The 20024-nt window shown below is 39.3% G+C and overlaps 2 protein-coding genes across 2 annotated transcripts; one reads left to right on the plus strand and one right to left on the minus strand.

Moving 5' to 3' along the window:
- Positions 1-3574: 3574 nt before the first annotated feature.
- Positions 3575-4561, plus strand: OR2D2 (olfactory receptor family 2 subfamily D member 2). Its single transcript, XM_069553297.1, has one exon. It carries the CDS (start codon positions 3575-3577, stop codon positions 4559-4561), a length of 987 nt encoding a protein of 328 aa, XP_069409398.1.
- A 1329-nt stretch (positions 4562-5890) lies between these two features.
- Positions 5891-6838, minus strand: OR10A4 (olfactory receptor family 10 subfamily A member 4). Its single transcript, XM_069553769.1, has one exon. The coding sequence runs from the start codon at positions 6836-6838 to the stop codon at positions 5891-5893; it is 948 nt and encodes a 315-aa protein (XP_069409870.1).
- Positions 6839-20024: the final 13186 nt, after the last annotated feature.

A 20024-nucleotide genomic window follows, 5' to 3' on the forward strand; every position in this document is an offset into this window, starting at 1 on the left:
GGGATTCTTACACTTCTCATGCTTCTGTTGAGCTGGGCATGGAAGACGGTAAATAGGTATGGGAAATAGGGACTAGGTGATTTTGAGTCCAAAAGATTTTGGCCTCAGAAAATAAATTTAGTATATATTTTTGTTGGTTCCTATGGATTTCCTCAGTATCCTCTTCCTAAAAGAAATGTCAGATTAGACAATGCCTGGTTCTGTGACACTGTCGTCCTGTTCCACATCCAGTAACACATGTCATTTTTAGAGAAATGAACTTACAATCTGATGTTGAATCTGAGGAAAAGGTACAATAACACAAGAGAAAGACTGACAGTAAACATCATTTTCTTACAAAGGCTTCCTGACCCTAGGGGCAGATTTGCAGTCACCTGGGGGACATTTTCTTTTCCATGCTTGCATGGGAGAATAATATGCTTTTGAAAACAAATCAAGCAAGGTCAGAGTATAGCCCTCTAATGCTGCACTCCCAGGGCCCATGAGAGCTGCTACCCTTTGACAGTTCACACTCATCTCTGACTCACACTGACCTCTCTGTCTCCTGCTACTTTGGCTCAGGTCAAATCAATTCGAAAAAGGTGAGTTAATTATTTCTGTACCAGGATTTATCTTACTTACTCTAAATAAGGATGATTCAGTTGAGGTCCCTGCCCTCGAACATCTTACAGTCTCTGAGAAAGAAAATAATTTCAATATAATTCATTAATAGTTATGATGCTATAGGTACACTTATGTATCTAGGATAGACTAGATGTTTGAGAATGTGTGTATTTGTGTATGAGTCTATGTCTATTTTGTTGGGAGTGACTGGGAGTTGGGAGTGGAGAAAATGTGTGGGTCAGAAAAGAAGATTTTCCAAAATAATATTTTTTCCCAAATGGGATCTTGAAAAATCTATAGCAGATGAAGAAGGCATAGAAATTATCAATATCCTGTAACTGCCCATTCAATAAGTTAACCACTGATTGTAGGCATCACTTTGAACTTTGCAACAAGTGTTTTGTTCTATGCTCTCTACTTCTTTGCATCAAAACAGAAAGATATTTTCTTATCATTTAATTTTCCCTGAGATCTAGTCACATGATTGATACAGTTGCACTAATTTCTATTCTGGGAAGGATGTGTGGCAGAGAAATAACTTAAGTCTAAAGGACCCAAACTGAACCATATCCTGGAGACTAAGAACCTATGAAGTAATAACTTCCACTACTGCTGCTGCTGCTGCTGCTGCTAAGTCGCTTCAGTCGTGTCCGACTCTGTGCGACCCCGTAGACGGCAGCCCACCAGGCTCCCCTGTCCCTGGGATTCTCTAAATGCATGACAATTCTGAAAGTATCTATCTTAACATAGCTTGTTCTCAAAATTTATTTTTATATCAGCTGTTTTGACAACAGACTATATTTCCCTTAGAAGCAATTCTATATCATTTTGATGTAAGTAATTGTTAGGTGATACAGACTCACTTGGCCTAGTACATTCATTCATTAAACTATGATATGCTGTGAATCTATGTTGTTCTAGGGACGACTATGGCACTAGAGATGAAACATGACTATAGTTTGGTCCCTCCTATCTGAGGGCCTCTGGCGTTGGGTCTTCTATCTGTATCCCCTTTACTAAGCACGTGGTTGGCCAATAATGCTCAGAAATCAGGTAATTGAATATTGCAAGAGTGTTGAATGCTCAAGGAAAACAATGCTATCTCTACGTAGCTGGCTTATCTGTTAATAGAGAGACTATGCTGAGCAAAAACCAATGAGGTTTAAAAATGCAGTGTGTCCTGGGTATGTGGCAGGAAAAATAGCTAGAAAAGTGACTTGGGATTGGATAAGGAAGCCATAAATGACCATCAAGAAGAGATGAGATTGTTCTTATTAACGTTTTATTTGTTTGCTTATTATTTCAATGTTGAATTGAAATCTTTCATCATATTGACCCATCTAGAACCATCCAGAAACCGAAGACTCCATTATCTGATAACATAGAATGTAATTATGACTTTTTGAGAAAACTCCTGGCATTCCTTTAGCCCACAACTTCCTAACTTGAAATTCTTCAATTCCATGAGGGTTCTTCAATCTCCTTTGTTTTCACTTTACTGAAATTTCTTTCTTGTTTGGATGTAGCAGTATCCATGACTTTATCACCAACAGAAATTAGAAGTATTTTAAAATAATATTGCAGTTGTTGAAGTTACCTCAAAATCTTATTTAGGCTCATCATTTTGAAACTAAGGTGATTATTAGATCTGCCTAAGTTTTAATGTGTTAAAGAGCCACACGTATTATTATATCACATAGTTTTATTCCCCAAAACTGTTTTGGTAACTGTTTCCTTGGTAATCTTATGCATTCTATTTGATGTATGTATTTTTAAATTTATTTTTAATGTGAAATCTTAAAAAATACTTTGAATCACCTTTACCAAACACATAAAGGACTGATAGCCCAAAACTTGCATAGGGTTCTAAACTTTAGTCTTAAGTAAATTTCTTTCCTTTCTTTTTCGCAACAGCTCCTCAAAAAATTTTATTATTGTTACCACATTATTGCAAGTCTCTCTAGGCTTTCTAAACAACTCGACTAAAAACTATGTGGTCAAATTATTTTTATTTACTTCATGGAACATAATTTATTGAATAAAGTTCTACGCTATGTCTTTTAAAGAACACAAAAATGAAAAAGACATAGACACAGTTATCAAAGGAGTTTTTAGTCTCTGAGAAGAGTAGACAGATAATGCAAGACAGATGATAAGGCAATAACAAGCGAGAGATGATGTGCTGGAAGTGGTGGATTAGTGCCGTTTAGTCTGAACCAAACCAGACAGGGTGCCGGCTTAAAATGAAAATTATGTTATAATGGTGTTTTGGAAGTTCACTGATGGCTAAGATCTATATTCAGGAGCTCCAGTTGAAGTGGGGGACAGGACATTCAGAAGGATTATAGCACACCATACAGAGTTATCCCTTGGTTTCCTAGCTCTTTCAAAATAGATTATTTTGTCCAAGAAGAAACCATCAATTCTACAAGGTACTTTGGTTCTTTTTCTTATACCTTGGTGAGTGACTGTTTCGTTTTGTTTTGTTTTGTTTTTCAGGGAAGAAACAATACGAAGATTTGTATGTTTGAGAGACTAAAAAAAAAAAAAATCTATACCATCATGAGACGGGGGAGGTGTCACAAGAGCAAAATAAGACTCAAATGTTTTTGCTGATAATAAAGAGAAATTAAATTTCATGATTTTACAAGTGAATTCAATCTATTGTTTTTATCATTAGAAGTATGATGTTCAGATAGAGAAGATGATGAAGACGATTCTTTTGATCTACCATATGCTTGTCAGATGACACTAGAAATGAACGTACCATCTTATGAAGTATTAAGTTTTGCAACATTGAAGACATCCCAAAAAAGCAGTATAGTCATTTTCTAACAGCCTAATAAAGGGGATTCTTAAAATGGTTGGTATGATTGGGGGCAATTTCTAAGCCTTCCAGTTCTGAATTGTATAATCTTATAGCCTACATCCAACTATGTATACTGTATAGTAACTTCACACTGATAAAACTATGAGACAGACAAATCAGACGCAGGTGACAGAATTCTTCCTTCTGGGACTCTCTGATGACCACCACACCCAACAGCTGCTTTTCACCTTATTCCTGGGTGTCTACCTGGTCACTGTGCTTGGAAATCTGCTTCTCATGTTCCTTATTCAGGTTGACTCTCAGCTTCACACACCCATGTATTTTTTTCTCTGCAATTTATCTCTGGCTGACCTCTGTTTCTCTACCAACATTGTTCCTCAAGCCCTAGTCCACCTGCTATCCAGACAGAAAGTGATTTCATTCACACGTTGTGCAGCTCAGCTTCTACTCTTCCTCATTTTTGGGTGTACACAGTGTGCCCTTTTGGCGGTGATGTCCTATGATCGATATGTGGCTGTCTGCAACCCTCTGCATTACCCTAGCACCATGACTTGGAGGGTGTGCATCCAGCTGGCTGTAGGGTCATGGACCAGTGGCATTCTGGTGTCTGTGGTGGACACCACCTTCACACTAAGGCTGCCCTACCAAGGCAGCAATAATATTGCTCATTTCTTTTGTGAAGCCCCTGCAATGTTGATCTTGGCATCCACAGACACCCACACTTCAGAGATAGCCATTTTCCTCATGGGGGTTGTGATTCTCCTCATACTGGTTTCTCTAATCCTGGCATCTTATGGCCGCATCGTAGTGACTGTGGTCAGGATGAGGTCAGCTGAGGGCAAGCTCAAGGCATTCTCAACCTGTGGCTCCCATCTTGTGGTGGTCATCCTTTTTTATGGGTCAGCAATTGTCACCTACATGACACCAAAGTCTTACAAAGAACAGGAAAAGCTGGTATCTGTGTTCTATGCAATGGTGACTCCCATGTTTAATCCGCTCATCTACAGCCTGAGGAACAAGGATGTGAAGGGAGCTCTGAGGAAAGTAACCACAAGGAATTTCCCATGCAGGTTTGGAGTTTTCCAGACACCGAGAACCTCCTGGTTGTCTACTTCTAAGACTGGCTGAGTAGGTGCCTCTGCAAGACTGGAATATGGTAACTTTCATCCTTGGTACTCATCCGTGGACCCACGCTCCATCCTTTATCCAGCACTCCCTTTGTAGAAGAAGAAGGACAATAATTCATGGAGTATTAGAAAGGATGCTCTGCTTCCTTCTGGTCAGTCTTTTAAAAAAATCACCTGAGAAACACTCCCATTTTATATCAATAAATATATCAATGAATTATGAATAAATTCTTATGAATACTTTACACAAAGCTATGGTGCCCATGTCCCAAGTCTGCTCTTTGCCAAGAGTCTAGAACTGAACTATGTTCACTGACAAAGTCTTAAAGGGGCAGCAAACTTTGTTGAGGGATATGCAAGCTTAAGAAGGACAGTTGATTCCATCCAATCATAATAACATTACTCCCCCCAAAATCTAGAAACAAAAACTCTTTGGGTTATTCATAGTAGTTTCCCATAATCTGTCCACATCTGCTTAACTTGGGATTCTTTTACACTCTTTCTGTCAAGCAACTCCCATATCCAAGGTGGATAGTTTGAGATTAAGGCACTTTTCCATGTAGTGAATTAGTTTTCCCCATATGAGGCACAGACCAATTATGGTAGCAGAGGAAGTCCTCAAATCATACCCTTCTAAACATGAGTATTTTACAAGCAAATGGCGGATTTAAAGTATCATTTTATTTTCTCTCTTTCTCACTAGAATATAAATTCCATGAGGCAAGAAATTTGTCTTATTCACCCATGTGTCTTCAGGGTTTAAATAAGGTCTGACATATGCTGAATAAAAATTTGTTGACATTTTGAGTTCTTAAATTTTTGAAAGTTTGATTCTAAACCCAAAGATTTTGAAAAAAAAAAAGTGAGTGAAAGAATGAAGCAAACTCTACTATTTATTATCACAATTATCATTAATTTATCTTCTAAGCAGAAAGATCTTTGAAAGTTACTGGTGTAACTCTTGGATGTACAAAAGAAAATAAAGCAGAAAATTATAAAATGACATGAAGAAGTTCAAGAAAAGTTAAAGCAAATAAGAAATGACAAGAAGTAATGAAGTTGTCAACCACCAGACTGCGAATCTGTGTAAACCAATATAGCATCCTCAGAGACATCGGTACCCCAGTCCCAGAGAATTCTGGGCCTACTGAAGTTCTTTATTGCATCACTCATGTTCTTTCATTCATTAATGGATCCCAATGGAAAGTCCAAAGTCCCAGTGTGTGTACTGTGGCTCTTGGAAAGAATAGAGACCAAAGACGTATTTGAGGAACTTGCTTTTCTTTCCTTTGCCTATGTGTTCTACTCCCTCAGTTTCCATCTAAGTCAGTCATAGTTTCTGAAAGCCCAAGGTCCTGCGGATGGCCCGCCTTAGTGCAGCCTTTACTTCGCTGTTCCTCAAGCTGTAGATGATGGGGTTCAGCATGGGAGTCACCACCGTGTAGGAGAGCGACAGCAGCTTCTTGCTCTCAGGAGAGTTGCTGGACCGGGGTCGAAAGTATGTGAGGATGGCAGTGCTGTAGAAGAGGGAGACAACCAGAAGGTGGGAGGAGCAGGTGGAGAAAGCCTTGCGCTTCCCCTCGGCTGAGGGCATCCTGAAGATAGTGGAGAGGATGCGGACATAGGAGCCCAGGATCAGCAAGAAAGGGAAGAGGATGAACAGGACAGTAGCTGTTAGAGCTTCCAGTTCAAACAGAGAGGTGTCAGCACAGACCAGTGCGATGACAGGGGGGCTGTCACAGAAGAAGTGGTTCACCCTGTTGGGGCCACAAAAAGGGAAGCTGAAAATCCATGTGGTTTGCACAGTAGCCACTGGGAATCCTGAGAACCAGGAGGCAGCTGCCAGCTGGCCACAGGCCCTGCGACCCATCATGATTGGGTAGCGCAAAGGGTCACAGATGGCCACGTAGCGGTCATACGCCATGGTGGCCAGGAGGCAGCACTCAGCAGCTCCGAAGAAGAAGAAGAAGTACATCTGGGTAGCACAGCCGAGGAAGGAGATGGTTGTGTCCTGAATAATCAGGGTCCCCAGCATCTTGGGCACAATAACCAAGTTGAAACCTATCTCCAGGAAAGACAAGTTCCTGAGGAAGAAGTACATAGGACTTTGGAGGGCAGAGTCAGCTGTAGTAACCAGGATTATGAGGACGTTTCCCATCAGGGTAACAAGGTAAATGGTCAAAAAAAGGAGAAACAACAGAGCTTGTAGCTGAGAGGACAGGGATGAGAAGCTCACAAGAACAAACTCCCTGACGACTGTCCCGTTTCCCCGCATCATTCCTCTGCTCAGGATTTTATTGGACATTCACACCCCAGGAAGGTGGCAGTCTCCATATGTTATTTAGACTTTGTTACACCCTTAGAAAGGGAAATTCCCATGGCCTCATTCTTCATCCTCTTATTATTGTTGGAGCTCAAACAGCTATGCTTTCCAATGTTAAAAACAAGTCTGATTATGGGAGTCACTTGTTTTTTTGAAGAATGTCAACTTTTTTTTCAGACTGAACTGAGGCATACCATATATATCTATACATGTCCTAACTTTTCTTTACTCAATAGAGGATGGTCAAAGACACAGCTTCATTTTTGTCCTTCTATTCTATCTCTCTTCAACAGTCAGTATTGCTAAATATGAAGCCAGGCCAACCATGTCTGAAGAGAAGGGTCTCAATGGCAGAAAGATGGTGAGGGTGTGTTTTCTGCAAAATGAAAGATGGAAGGAGAAAGTCAAGGAAAGTGAGTCAACTATTACCAATGATCCCTGAGGAGGAAACCTGAATGTGTCCCTGTTTGGAGCAGCTCATACTTGGGAAGAGTTCAGTATCCTGGAAGAATCATTCCTAAACTCAATCAATTCTAAACTCAGACATTTCTTTTTCTACTTTCTCATTACTCATGTAATGGCTGCGATCCAAAAATGTGCAAGCAATAAATGCTGGAGAGGGTGTGGAGAAAAGGGAACCCTCCTACACTGTTGGTGGGAATGCAAACTAGTACAGCCACTCTGGAGAACAGTGTGGAGATTCCTTAAAAAATTGCAAATAGAACTACCTTATGACCCAGCAATCCCACTGCTGGGCATACACACCGAGGAAACCAGAATTGAAAGAGACACATGTACCCCAATGTTCATCGCAGCACTGTTTATAATAGCCAGGACATGGAAACAACCTAGATGTCCATCAGCAGATGAATGGATAAGAAAGCTGTGGTACATATACACAATGGAGTATTACTCAGCCATTAAAAAGAATTCATTTGAATCAGTTCTGATGAGATGGATGAAACTGGAGCCAATTATACAGAGTGAAGTAAGCCAGAAAGAAAAACACCAATACAGTATACTAATACATATATATGGAATTTAGGAAGATGGCAATGACGACCCTGTATGCAAGACAGGAAAAAAGACACAGATGTGTATAACGGACTTTTGGACTCAGAGGGAGAGGGAGAGGGTGGGATGATTTGGGAGAATGGGAATTCTAACATGTATACTATCATGTAAGAATTGAATCGCCAGTCCATGTCTGACGTAGGGTGCAGCATGCTTGGGGCTGGTGCATGGGGATGACCCAGAGAGATGTTATGGGGAGGTAGGTGGGAGGGGGGGTCATGTTTGGGAATGCATGTAAGAATTAAAGATTTTAAAATAAAAAAAAAATAAAAAAAAATAAAAAAATAAATAAACTCAGACATTTCTAAGCTCAGACAATTGTAGTTTAAACAAGAAGATGAATAATATAGGAACTGTGGCTTCTCTTGATCACAGGACTAAAGCCCCTGCTTGTGGATATATGTGATCAGGCAAAGAGAACATAGACTCAACATACTGTCAGACCATAGAGAGCAGACAGGTATGTTATGTATGAATGCTTTCATCAGCTTCTACTGGTTATCTTGGGTCTTGACTCTCAGGAAATATGAAGCAAATTTTACACATTAATAAAGACCAAATCAAACATGCAAGTGTGACTAATAATGTTAAATCCTGTGAAAAAGAATCAGAAGGTTTCACCATGGATCTACTTCTTATATAATATATTGCCCCCAAATCACTGTAGCCTTTTATTTTCAATCACTAAGAGAAAAAAATAATTTATTCAATAAATATTGATTATCTTTAGTGTGCCAGACACTGCTCTAGATATTGAAGATAATATACTAGTAAATAAAGCAAACAAAAATATAACTCACTTTTTAACAGGAAATGTGGGTTATATTAAGTTATATGAATAAAATATTTATTATGTTAGATGATGAGAAGAATAAAGCAGTGGAGAAGACAGGATTTAGAGTGTGCGGTGTGTCACAGAAGGTCTCACTGAGAAGATGATTTTTGAGTAAAGTCCTGAGCAGGTGTAAGACGAAGTCGAGGTGGTGAAAGAAGGAGGGAGGTAAAGAGCACAATAGAAAGAGTCTTTTAATTTTTTTTTCCTGATTCCTATTCATTTTAAAAATCTCAAGCTGGGCATCACTTACTTACTTCATAGAAACTTTTTTGAAATCTTATTTATTTTCATAGTAAAAATGAACATTTATTGAGCACCAAGTCAATACTGGACAGTACTCTGAAGGTTTTGCAAGTGTTATGGTTGTTTCACAACTACCAGAAGATGTAGGGACTATTACTAGTTTCACTTTACATCCAAGGAATCTGAAGCCCAGAGAAGGGAGTAGTTTTCCTAAAGTTAGGCAGCCAGCACGGGTTGGCATCTGACTGCAAACCATGGGTTTGCCTGTTAGGTGGAACTTTCACCCCCTCTCTGAGAATGGAAATGAATCTGAACTCACAGGTGAGACTAAGCTGGAGTGCTCGGCATAGGATGGTAGTGAAGGAGAAAAGAAGCAAGATTACGTCTAGAAGGGCAGAACATTTCAAGGTGTTAGCACCATTGGAGACCTGAAATACCGCTTTTACAGTCCTTAGAATAATCATGAATATATGTCTTCATCTCATATTCTAGGGGGTATATTCCTTGAGAGCAGAAATTGTGCTAATCAACTTTTAAGGCACATGCCCAGTAATTTGTTATTAATTGAAGAATAAAGAAGATATGAAATAATTAGGGAAATACCTATATAGGCAGTGTGTAGGCACAATGAGCCACATTAATAAGGAATTTAGACACAAAAGACTGCATACATCATTGGTGAGTCATATCTTCCTCCTGCCCAACCTCCGCTACCCTCTCCTCCCCACTTTCATCTACCTCATTTCAGGAAATGATGCCACCTGGCTGTGTCCCCAGGAACTGGGTTAGAAATTCTTAATTCATCCCCAAACTTGATTATTTTTCTTCCTGAAGACTGATTCAACATCACCTTCTCCATCTCTATCACCATGGCTTTAGGTTTTGGCTCTTATTTCCTTTGGCCTAGAATCTTCTAGGAACCCGACTCTATCTCATTTTCTTCGATCCATTCTTGATTTGGATGTGATCTGACAGCGGCTTGAACAAGGTTATTTACCTGCTAACTGTCTTTCAGTCACTCCATACTGTTCTTGGAATAAGTAAAATTCTTAAAAGATCTTTTTCTCTGATTTCTGCTTATTTTTCCAGTTTGAAATCCCCTACAGAGCTGATGTCACTGCAGAAGGTGATTGCAGCCATGAAATTAAAAGACGCTTACTCCTTGGAAGAAAAGTTATGACCAACCTAGATAGTATATTCAAAAGCAGAGACATTACTTTGCCGACTAAGGTCCGTCTAGTCAAGGCTATGGTTTTTCCTTTGGTCATGTATGGATGTGAGAGTTGGACTCTGAAGAAGGCTGAGCGCTGAAGAATTGATGCGTTTGAACTGTGGTGTTGGAGAAGACTCTTGAGAGTCCCTTGGACTGCAAGGAGATACAACCAGCCCATTCTGAAGGAGATCAACCCTGGGATTTCTTTGGAAGGAATGATGCTAAAGCTGAAGCTCCAGTACTTTGGCCACCTCTTGCGAAGAGTTAACTCATTGGAAAAGACTCTGATGCTGGGAGGGATTGGGGGCAGGAGGAGAAGGGGACGACTGAGGGTGAGATGGCTGATGGCATCACGGACTCAATGGACATGAGTCTTGAGTGAACTCTGGGAGATGGTGATGAACAGGGAGGCCTGGCGTGCTGTGATTCATGGGATCGCAAAGAGTCGGACACAACTGAGTGACTGAACTGAACTGAACAGAGCTGATGCTCTAATCACACCAAAATACTTTCTGTTCTGTGCACACCTGGTGTCCTCTCACCCCTCCTTGCCTTTGTGCCTGTGGCACTCTACTCTGGGAACCTCTTCCAGCAACTATGTATAACTTTCTGCTAATTTTGCAAGTCTCAGTGGAAACATCATTTTCTTTGTGAAGTTTCCCTGTCCTCCCTTGACCAGATCAAGGGATTATTCTTTTACTCTTTCAACACTTGATGTAAACTGCTATTAGAGCATCTTTATAATTGTGTATGTGTGCATCTATTTATGTTATATAATTATTAACATCATGAGGACAAATGTATTCATTCATCATTGTATCTTTTGCAGCTAGCAGAGTGCTTAATTCTAAGTGCTTAATAATTAATGTAGCCTAAGTTTTAACTATTTTCAAAGCAGTTTGATGATACTATTGGATCTCTAGTTGAACCAATAATCATATAAGGCTTGTGTGTGTGTGTGTTTCCTAACTGATACATTAGATTTTATCTTCCAAGTTATATTTGTTTTGTTTATTTTTATTTTTGCTGTGTACTGAGAAGAAATTTTTAAAGCTTTACCCCATTATAACAACATTGCATTACTCAGTGTGCCATAAAAGTCTTGTTCCCTCACATATTTAATCAAAATATTTCTTAGGACAGAGCCAAGACTCTAGGACACATAACTCAAGGCTTATTTCCAAATGGTTTGAAATTAATTTTTATTCTCTACTCTTTAGACAAATAGCAAAGCTGCCTTATATTTTTACCAGCGACCTTAAATCATTTTGGACATGGTTGGGTATAAATAAACACAGTTATATGTACTCTCATCTGGAATGCATCTCTTTAAAATAGTAACAAAGGTCTCAAAAAAAGTTCATCAAATGCCTTAGGTGAAACACATGTAAACCATATAAATACTTATTTTTTAACCCAAAGTCTAATGTCAAGTTCTTAATAAAATCTTTTTTGATCATTCCAACTCCTGGATATAACTAATTACTCTTTCCCTGTGTTCCTCCAGAATTTTAAAATACTCTTATTATAATAATGGTTTTGTGTCACAATTATCTTTATATGCGTCCTTGCCTGCAAACTGTGCACTTCTTTAAGCCACAAACCAAAGCATATCCATCACTATATTCACATTACAATATCTAGTACCCACAAAATAACAGTAAATGTTTATTGAATGAGTAGTTAGCATTTATCTTAATGTCATCTGTTAACTGGCTTAACATCTTCGGGTCATCTGGTGGCTAAGATGGAAAATAATCTGCCTGCAATGGGGAGACCCAGGTTTAATCCCTGGGTTGGGAAGATCCCCTGGAGAAGGGAATGGCAACCCACTCCAGTGTTCTTTCCTGGAGAATCCCATGGACAGAGGAGCCTGGCAGTCTACAGTCCATAAGTTTGCAAAGAGTCCGAAAACTGAGCAACTGAACATGTCCATGTGCACTAATATCTTAAAAAGTTAATGGAGCTCTTTGTCATGAAATTCTTAGGGATTCCATGATGGATTAAACTCATCACTATCTTTTTTGTTATTTGTAAAAATCCTTATAACAGTGTTTTAAATTATTAGCTGGTAAGAAATATGGTGTGGTGGTGTGATCACTCATCTAGAGCCAGACATTCTGGAATGTGAAGTCAAATGGACCTTAGGAAGCATCACTACAAACAAAGCTAGTGGAGGTGATGGAATTCGAGTTGAGCTATTTCAAATCTTAAAAGATGATGCTATTAAAGTGCTGCACTCAATATGCCAGCAAATTTGGAAAACTCAGCAGTGGCCACAGGACTGGAAAAGGTCACTTATCATTCCAATCCCAAAGGAAGGCAATGCCAAAGAATGTTCAAACCACTGAACAATTGCACTCATCTCACACACTAGTAAAGTAATGCTCAAAATTCTCCAAGCCAGGCTTCAACAGTACGTGAACCAAGAACTTCCAGGTGTTCAAGCTGGGTTTAGAAAAGGCAGAGGAACCAGAGATCAAAATTCCAACATCGACTGGATAGAAAAAGCAAGAGAGTTCCAGAGAAACATCTACTTCTGCTATATTGACTACGTCGAAGTGTTTGTGTGGATCACAGCAAACTGGAAAATTCTTAAAGAGATGGGAATACCAGGCCACCTTACCTGCCTCCTGAGAAGTCTATATTCAGGTCAAGAAGCAACCGTTAGAACCAGGCATGGAACAACGGACTGGTTCCAAATTGGGAGAGGAGTACGTCAATGCTGTATATTGTCACTCTGCTTATTTAACTTACATGCAGAGTACATTATGTGAAATGCCAGGCTGGATGAAGCATAAGCTGGAATCAGCACTGCCGGGAGAAATATCAGTAACCTCAGATATACGGATGGCACCACCCTTATGACAGAAAGCCAAGAGAAACTAAAGAGCCTCTTGATGAAAATGAAAGAAGAGAGTGAAAAAACTGGCTTAACACTCAACATTCAAAAAATGAAGATCATAGCATCCAGCCCAATCACTTCCTGGCAAATAGATGGGAAAACAATGGAAACAATGACAGACTTTATTTTCTTGGACTCCAAAATCACTGCAGATGGTGACTGCAGCTATGAAATGAAAAGACGCTTGCTCCTTGGAAGAAAAGCTATGACCAACATAGTCAGCATATTAAAAAAGCAGAGACATTACTTTGACAACAAAGGTCTATCTAGTTAAAGCTATGGTTTTTCCAGTAGTCATGTAAGGATGTGAGAGTCGGACCATAAAGAAAGCTGAGTGCTGAGGAATTGATGCTTTTGAACTGAGGTGTTGGAGAAGACTATTGAGAGTACCTTGGACTTCAAGGAGATCAAGCCAGTCAATTGTAAAGGAAATCAGTCCTGAATATTCATTGGAAGGACTGATGCTGAAGCTGAAGCTCTTATACTTTAGCCACCTGATGAGAAGAACTGACTCATTGGAAAAGACCCTAATGCTGGGAAGGATTGAAGGCAGGAAGAGAAAGGGACGACAGTGGATGAGATGTTTGGATGGCATCACCGACTCAATGGACATGAGTTTGAGCAAGCTCTGGGAGTTGGTGATGGACAGGGAAACTTGATGTGCTGCAGTCCATAGGGTCGCAAAGAGTCTGACACAACTGAGCAACTGAACTGAACTGAGCTGAAGAGATATGGAAATAAATGTAAAATTATAAAACATTTGAATTATTAGTCATTAATGTTATTGATATTATAAATCGTATGTGTGTTAGTCATGTCTGACTCTTTGTAACTCCATGGACTGTGGTCCTCCAAGCTCCTCTCTCCATGGAATTCTCCAGGCAAGAATACTGGACTGGGTAACCATTCCCTTCTCCTGGGGATCTTCTCAACCCAGGAATTGAACCAGGGTCTCCTGCATTGCAGGTGGATTCTTTACCAGTTGAGCTACCAGAGAAGCCCATTATATAATTTATATATACATGTATAAAATATATATAATTTATATACATATATATAAAATATATACTGCAGTTTCTATAGTTACAAGAAGCCTCTAAATCCAACCTTTTGGTAAAGCAGTGTTAGGCAGATAGAAAGCAATCCAATTAGGTGTGGCCAAGTCGTATGACAGTAGAAACCAGAGGAATACTGCAGCAAACATAGTTTGAGAATTTCCTGATGATACTACTTAGACACTAGATAGTATGTGACGAGAGTCCAGAAAAGAAAAGGTTCTCAGGCTCCAAATTCAGAAGTTATCAAAAAGAATTTCTGAACTCTTAGTTAAGGAAGCTGAGGGAATTTACGTATGCATAACAGTAGTTTTTCTGACTTTTAAAGCAGAGGATCTCCTTCCCTTTACTTTCAAACCAAGTTTGGGGAAATCTCAAGACTTGAAGTCGAATGAGGATGAACTAGGGCAGGGACCGTGGCTAAGAGACCCATTTGCTTGGCTTTCACTTTTCTTCTGGCCCCTGAAAAGGCCCCCTCATGTGTCTCCTTAGGACTCTGGGGCTGCATGAAGCGCAATATGAGAGCAGGACTCTTGGCTTTGTGTCTGCCTCCTTCCCACACTTTTCATGCCATGTTGTCCTTCATTTGCCTTCATCTTCCTCTATATTCCTTTCTTTTGACCTAGACTTCCTTCTCTTTCTCTTCCATTCTTTCACCTTTCTTTCTGTTTGTAATTGTTTTCTCCAAGTAAGTAAGGAAGGGGTGATAGAAGGGAAGAGAGTACCTTTCCTAGGGCAAGGGGACATCATGGGGAAACTCGAAATCCTGCTCCTCTCAGTTGAAGTTGTGTGACCAGCTATGTCTCTATCCAGATTGTCTCCTTTCAGGGATGACATCTGGGAGATTCTGTTTTGCTTTAACAAGGAAGACCTAGTTAACACACCCAAGAGAACTTTGTGAAACTACCACATAAATGATACTTTGAGACCACATAGTTATCATGGCAAGGGTCTGGGGGGAGCTAAAGCTCTGGTTATTATGTGTTTTAGATGTGAGACATAGAGCTACTGACATGACATTTTTTGAGTTATGTTTCTTTCCAAGTATAAAATGACAGTTATTATAAATGCCCTACCCACCTGACAAGGTGGTTGTGGATATGAAATGAGAGAATTCATGTGCCAACACTTTGAACAGTCTAAAGCACAATACACATTTTATCACTGTTTTCTATTCTTTAGCAGATCCCTTTTGTCATACTTCTTTTGTCAAATTCTATAAAACCCCATGTGTTTTACTTGAGACTTCTGATCACCTTTCTTATCTCTCAGAAATGTGTCAAAGAGGACATCTTTGTTGGTGGTGAGCCATCATCCTCTTTACAGATTTCAAGTTTGAGCCCTGCCTTCTCATCCTTCACTTACCTCCTGTGAGTGAGGTTTTTCTGTTTCAAATTGAAGAGAAGCCCTGGTTTGTATCAGTCGCTCTAGAACAGCTTTGGATTGTGTCTGAATGGGTGACTCCAGGGGAGTTTTAAATTGTAGTGATGTCTGTTCAAGCTACCCCAGAAAAGTCCTGTACTGCGTCTGTAGGCGTCATTCCAAAGACACTCTGGCTTGTGCTTGTCCTGGTCCACATTGCTGGTGAACTCAGGTTTGCCTTGTCACATTCTCAAAGAAGCTTTGTCCCAGTGTCTCAGACACTGCGGTAGCTACGAGGGGCCAGCAGCTGTAAAGCAGTCTGAGCTGTGCAGCGTTAGTCACTCCAGAGAAGCTCTGGGCTGGGCCTGCACCATTCACTCTAGAGGATTCCAGGCTGGGTCTCAGGACTCCCTGGTGCCTGCTGTTTACTCTAAGGAAGTGACTTCCTCCAATACTTCCTCTTCTTCAGGAGAGGTCATAGGTTCACTTTCTGACAGGTATGAGTTTTGAGGGGTTCCCAAGAGTACAAAATCTCATGAAGATTCTGCATGAAACCTTCCTTGGAGGAAGGTTTTATCGCAGCTTCAACTTCTCCTGCACTTGTGAGGCTACGAGAGAAAAGGAACAAAACCCAGGGGTCTGTCTCTTCTCCAAGGTTTCCACCAGAAAGAGATTAGAGGAGCATATCAGTATTCTTTATTTTTTTCCAGATTCATTGAGATATAATTAACATAGAACATTGTGTAAGTTTAAGGCGTATAGTGTGATGATTTGATACATGGGTATATTGTGACAAGAGTTCAACAGAGTTAGTTAACAGGCCCATTACTTCACATAATTAGCTGTATGTTTATGTGTGCCTGGTGAAAACATTAAGATACACTCTCTTAGCAACTTTCAAGTATATAACACAGTATTGTTAACTAGAGTAACTATGCAGTACATTTGATCCCCAGAACTTTATTTAAAACTCAGTTTGTATCATTTGACCAACCTCAACATACTCAGGTCCTGGCAACCATCATTCTAATCTCTGTTTCTTTGAGTTTGGTACTTTCAGATTTCACATATGATGATTTCACATATAAGTGAAATCATACAATATTTGTCTTTTTCAGTCTGAATTATCTCACTTAGCATGATGCTGTCAAGTTCCATTCATGATGTCACAAGCAGCAAGATTTCCTTTTTTTTTTTTTTTACAGCTGATTGATATTGCATTGCATATATGTATACATATGCCAATTTTCTTGATCCATTCATGTGTTGATGGACACTTAGATGATTTCCATGTATTGGCTATTGTGAAAAGTGTTGCAATGAATATGGGAGTGCAGGTATCTTCAAGGTAGTGATTTAATACTTCCATACTAGTATTTTTTTTACATCTCCTTTCACTTTGATTCTTATTGGGCTTGTTTCTTAGGACTGTTTTTGACCTGGACTCAGGAGAGGTCAGAAGAGGCATGAAGAGGATAATTCAATAATCATTGTCTAAGCAAACTGGAGAATATTAATGAAAACCATAAGCAGTTTGTTTAGGATGCTCTCAGTAGGGGAGGCTATCAACTACTGGTTAAGATGAAAAGGCTAACATTTCAAAATCTTTAACCCTTCTGGAATAGGAATTGAAATTGAAGGAGTAAGATGATGTCCATGTTTGAGATAAAAGTTCCTCCAACTGATTATGGCTTAACCCAAGCAGCCTAATGCATATCTAGACATTCCTTACAATGCTTCTGGCATAGACTTTTGACTTCATGTTTCTTACTAAAAGAGGTAGCCACATCTGACTTGTTTATTATTGTTTGCTTAGCATCTGGCACAATGCCTACACATACATGCTTGTCTTCTTCCACAAGGCATATTTAAAATACCAACCTTCTCCCTCATTTTCCACCTCTAGCTTCAACGTTGCATATATTTTGAGAAGCCTCAGTTCAGTTCAGTTCAGTCGCTCAGTCATGTCTGACTCTTTGTGACACAATGGACTGTAGTATGCCAGGCTTCCCTGTCTGTCACCAGCTTCTGGAGCTTACTCAATCTCATGTCCATTAAGTTGAGAAGCCTGCCTTAATCCTATTTCTCCACGTGACTTTTGCAAAACAAAAAGTTTTCAGGAATGCCTATGTTATACTAAAACAGAAACACTTGTATAGAATTCATTTTCAAAGAGTTACAGGTACATTGGGGGAAGGCAAACATATAAAAATAAGTATAGGATAGTATACACAGAAGTTAATTTGTCCATTGACAAACTTAAAATAGATGTAAGCACAAGCTGGAATCAATATTGCTCGGAGAAATATCAATAACCTCAGATATGTAGATGACACCACCCTGATGGCAGAAAGCGAACAGGAACTAAAAAGTCTCTTGATGAAAGTGAAAGAGGAGAGTGAAAAAGCTGGCTTAACACTCAACATTCAAGGAATGAAAATCATGGCACCTGGTCCCATCCCTTCATGGCAAATACGTGGGAAAACAGTGGAAACAGTGATAGACTTTATTTTCTTGGGCTCCAAAATCACTGCAGATGGTGACTGCAGCCATGAAATTATAAGATGCTTGCTTCTTGGAAGAAAAGTTATGACCAACCTAGACAGCATATTAAAAAGCAGACACATTACTTTGTCAACAAAGGTCTATCTAGTCAAAGCTATGGTTTTCCCAATAGTCATGTAAGGCTGTGAGAGTTGGACCATAAAGAAAGCTGAGCATTGAAGAAATTATGCTTTTGAACTGTGGTATTGGAGAAGACTCTTGAGAGTCCTTTGGACTGCAAGGAGGTCAAGCCAGTCAATTGTAAAGGAAATCAGTTCTGAATATTCATTGGAAGGACTGATGCTGAAGCCAAAGCACCAATACTTTGGTCACCTAATGCAAATAACTGACTCATTGGAAAAGACCTTGATGATGGGAAAGATTGAAGGCAGGAGGGGAAGGGGATGACAGAGGATGAGAAGGTTGGATGGCATCACCAACTCGATGGGCATGAGTTTGAGCAACTCCAGGAGTTAGTCATGGACAGGGAGGACTGATGTGCTACAGTCCATGGGGTCGCAAGGAGTTAGACATGACTGAGCAACTGAACTGATTGAGCAAAGAGTAGTTTAGCTGCTTGGGAAGTTGTAGTAGACCTTGAAATATAAAATGGATTTGGTTAAAATGAAGGTCAAAAGAAGCTTTCAAGTGGAGAAAATAAAGTACCAAGACATTACCAATTGCAAATCATCTAAACCATGAATTCAGAAGTCTAAATGAAGTGCATCTTTCCTCTGACGTACTCACCTATTTCCTCTGTATTCTTCAAAATTTATTCACTCAAATTAAGATTCAATTATGATTTTTTTTCACCTATTACATTTTAAATGATTGATGACAAGTATTATTGTTGTGGCTCTGGGGAGAAAAGAACCTTCATAAATTTCTGTTGGGAGTATAAAATAGTACAATAAGTTTGGAGAGAAATTTGCCAAGATAGAAACACTATATACTTACACTTTGGCCAATAAACCCAACTTCCAGATTTCCACATGTCAGGTACACTGGCAAAAATATAAAAAGGTTTATGCATAAAACTATTCTTTGTAATTGTAGAATACTCATCAAATAAACTATGACATATCTACAAAATAGAATACTATGAAGTTTTAAAAAGAATGAGGAATCTTTTGTGTTACAGAAGAGCTATGCTGGAGTTAGCTGGGTCTGTTTTAACCTTTGATGAAACCAGCATCATGATTGAAATTTATGATATTACTTCAACAAGGTTAAGAACCTAAACAAAATTAATGATTAAAAATGACCTTTAAACAAATAACCACTGACACTCCAAATCTAGAGAGCCAATGGAAGCTCAGGTCATTCTTCCTAGGATAAATAGAATGAGGAATAAAGAGGTTGCTAGCATTGCAAAGGTGTAGGTATAGGAATTATTGATCCACTTTCCAATATCCATACCACAACCAGTGAGCCTAAAAGAACTAACACTCCCTCAGGGACATGAAAATTAAAGTAAGGAGAGTTATGGGGAGGACTAGTAGAGCTTCCTATCTGATGAACGGAGTCAGATTTGCCCAAAGGAAGACAAGCTGACATGGTGATTTTCCATGGGTTTTGCTCTTTTTTATTATGTGTGTTCCCATGCTAGGATTATAAGCGGTTTCATACTGTTAACAGTATGCAAAGAGGAATGTGAATATCTGGAATTATTTGGCCACGTAAGTGTTAAATTGACAATAAGAAAATAATGTGGTCTATACTGGACAAGCAGAGGAATTTTCCAGGTGGTTTTGATAAGTCTAAACTACCTCTGTTATGTTTTCTCTTCACTGAGCTTTCCAATATTCATTTCAGCAGTGGGTTTCATCACAACAGAGATAGGCAGAGGGATTCTAAATATCAAACTGATTGTTCCTTATTTGATAAACTTTAGTATTATTTGTTAATGC

This window comes from Ovis canadensis, chromosome 15 (assembly GCF_042477335.2).
Source record: "Ovis canadensis isolate MfBH-ARS-UI-01 breed Bighorn chromosome 15, ARS-UI_OviCan_v2, whole genome shotgun sequence".
In the NCBI taxonomy this organism is placed as follows: domain Eukaryota; kingdom Metazoa; phylum Chordata; class Mammalia; order Artiodactyla; family Bovidae; genus Ovis; species Ovis canadensis.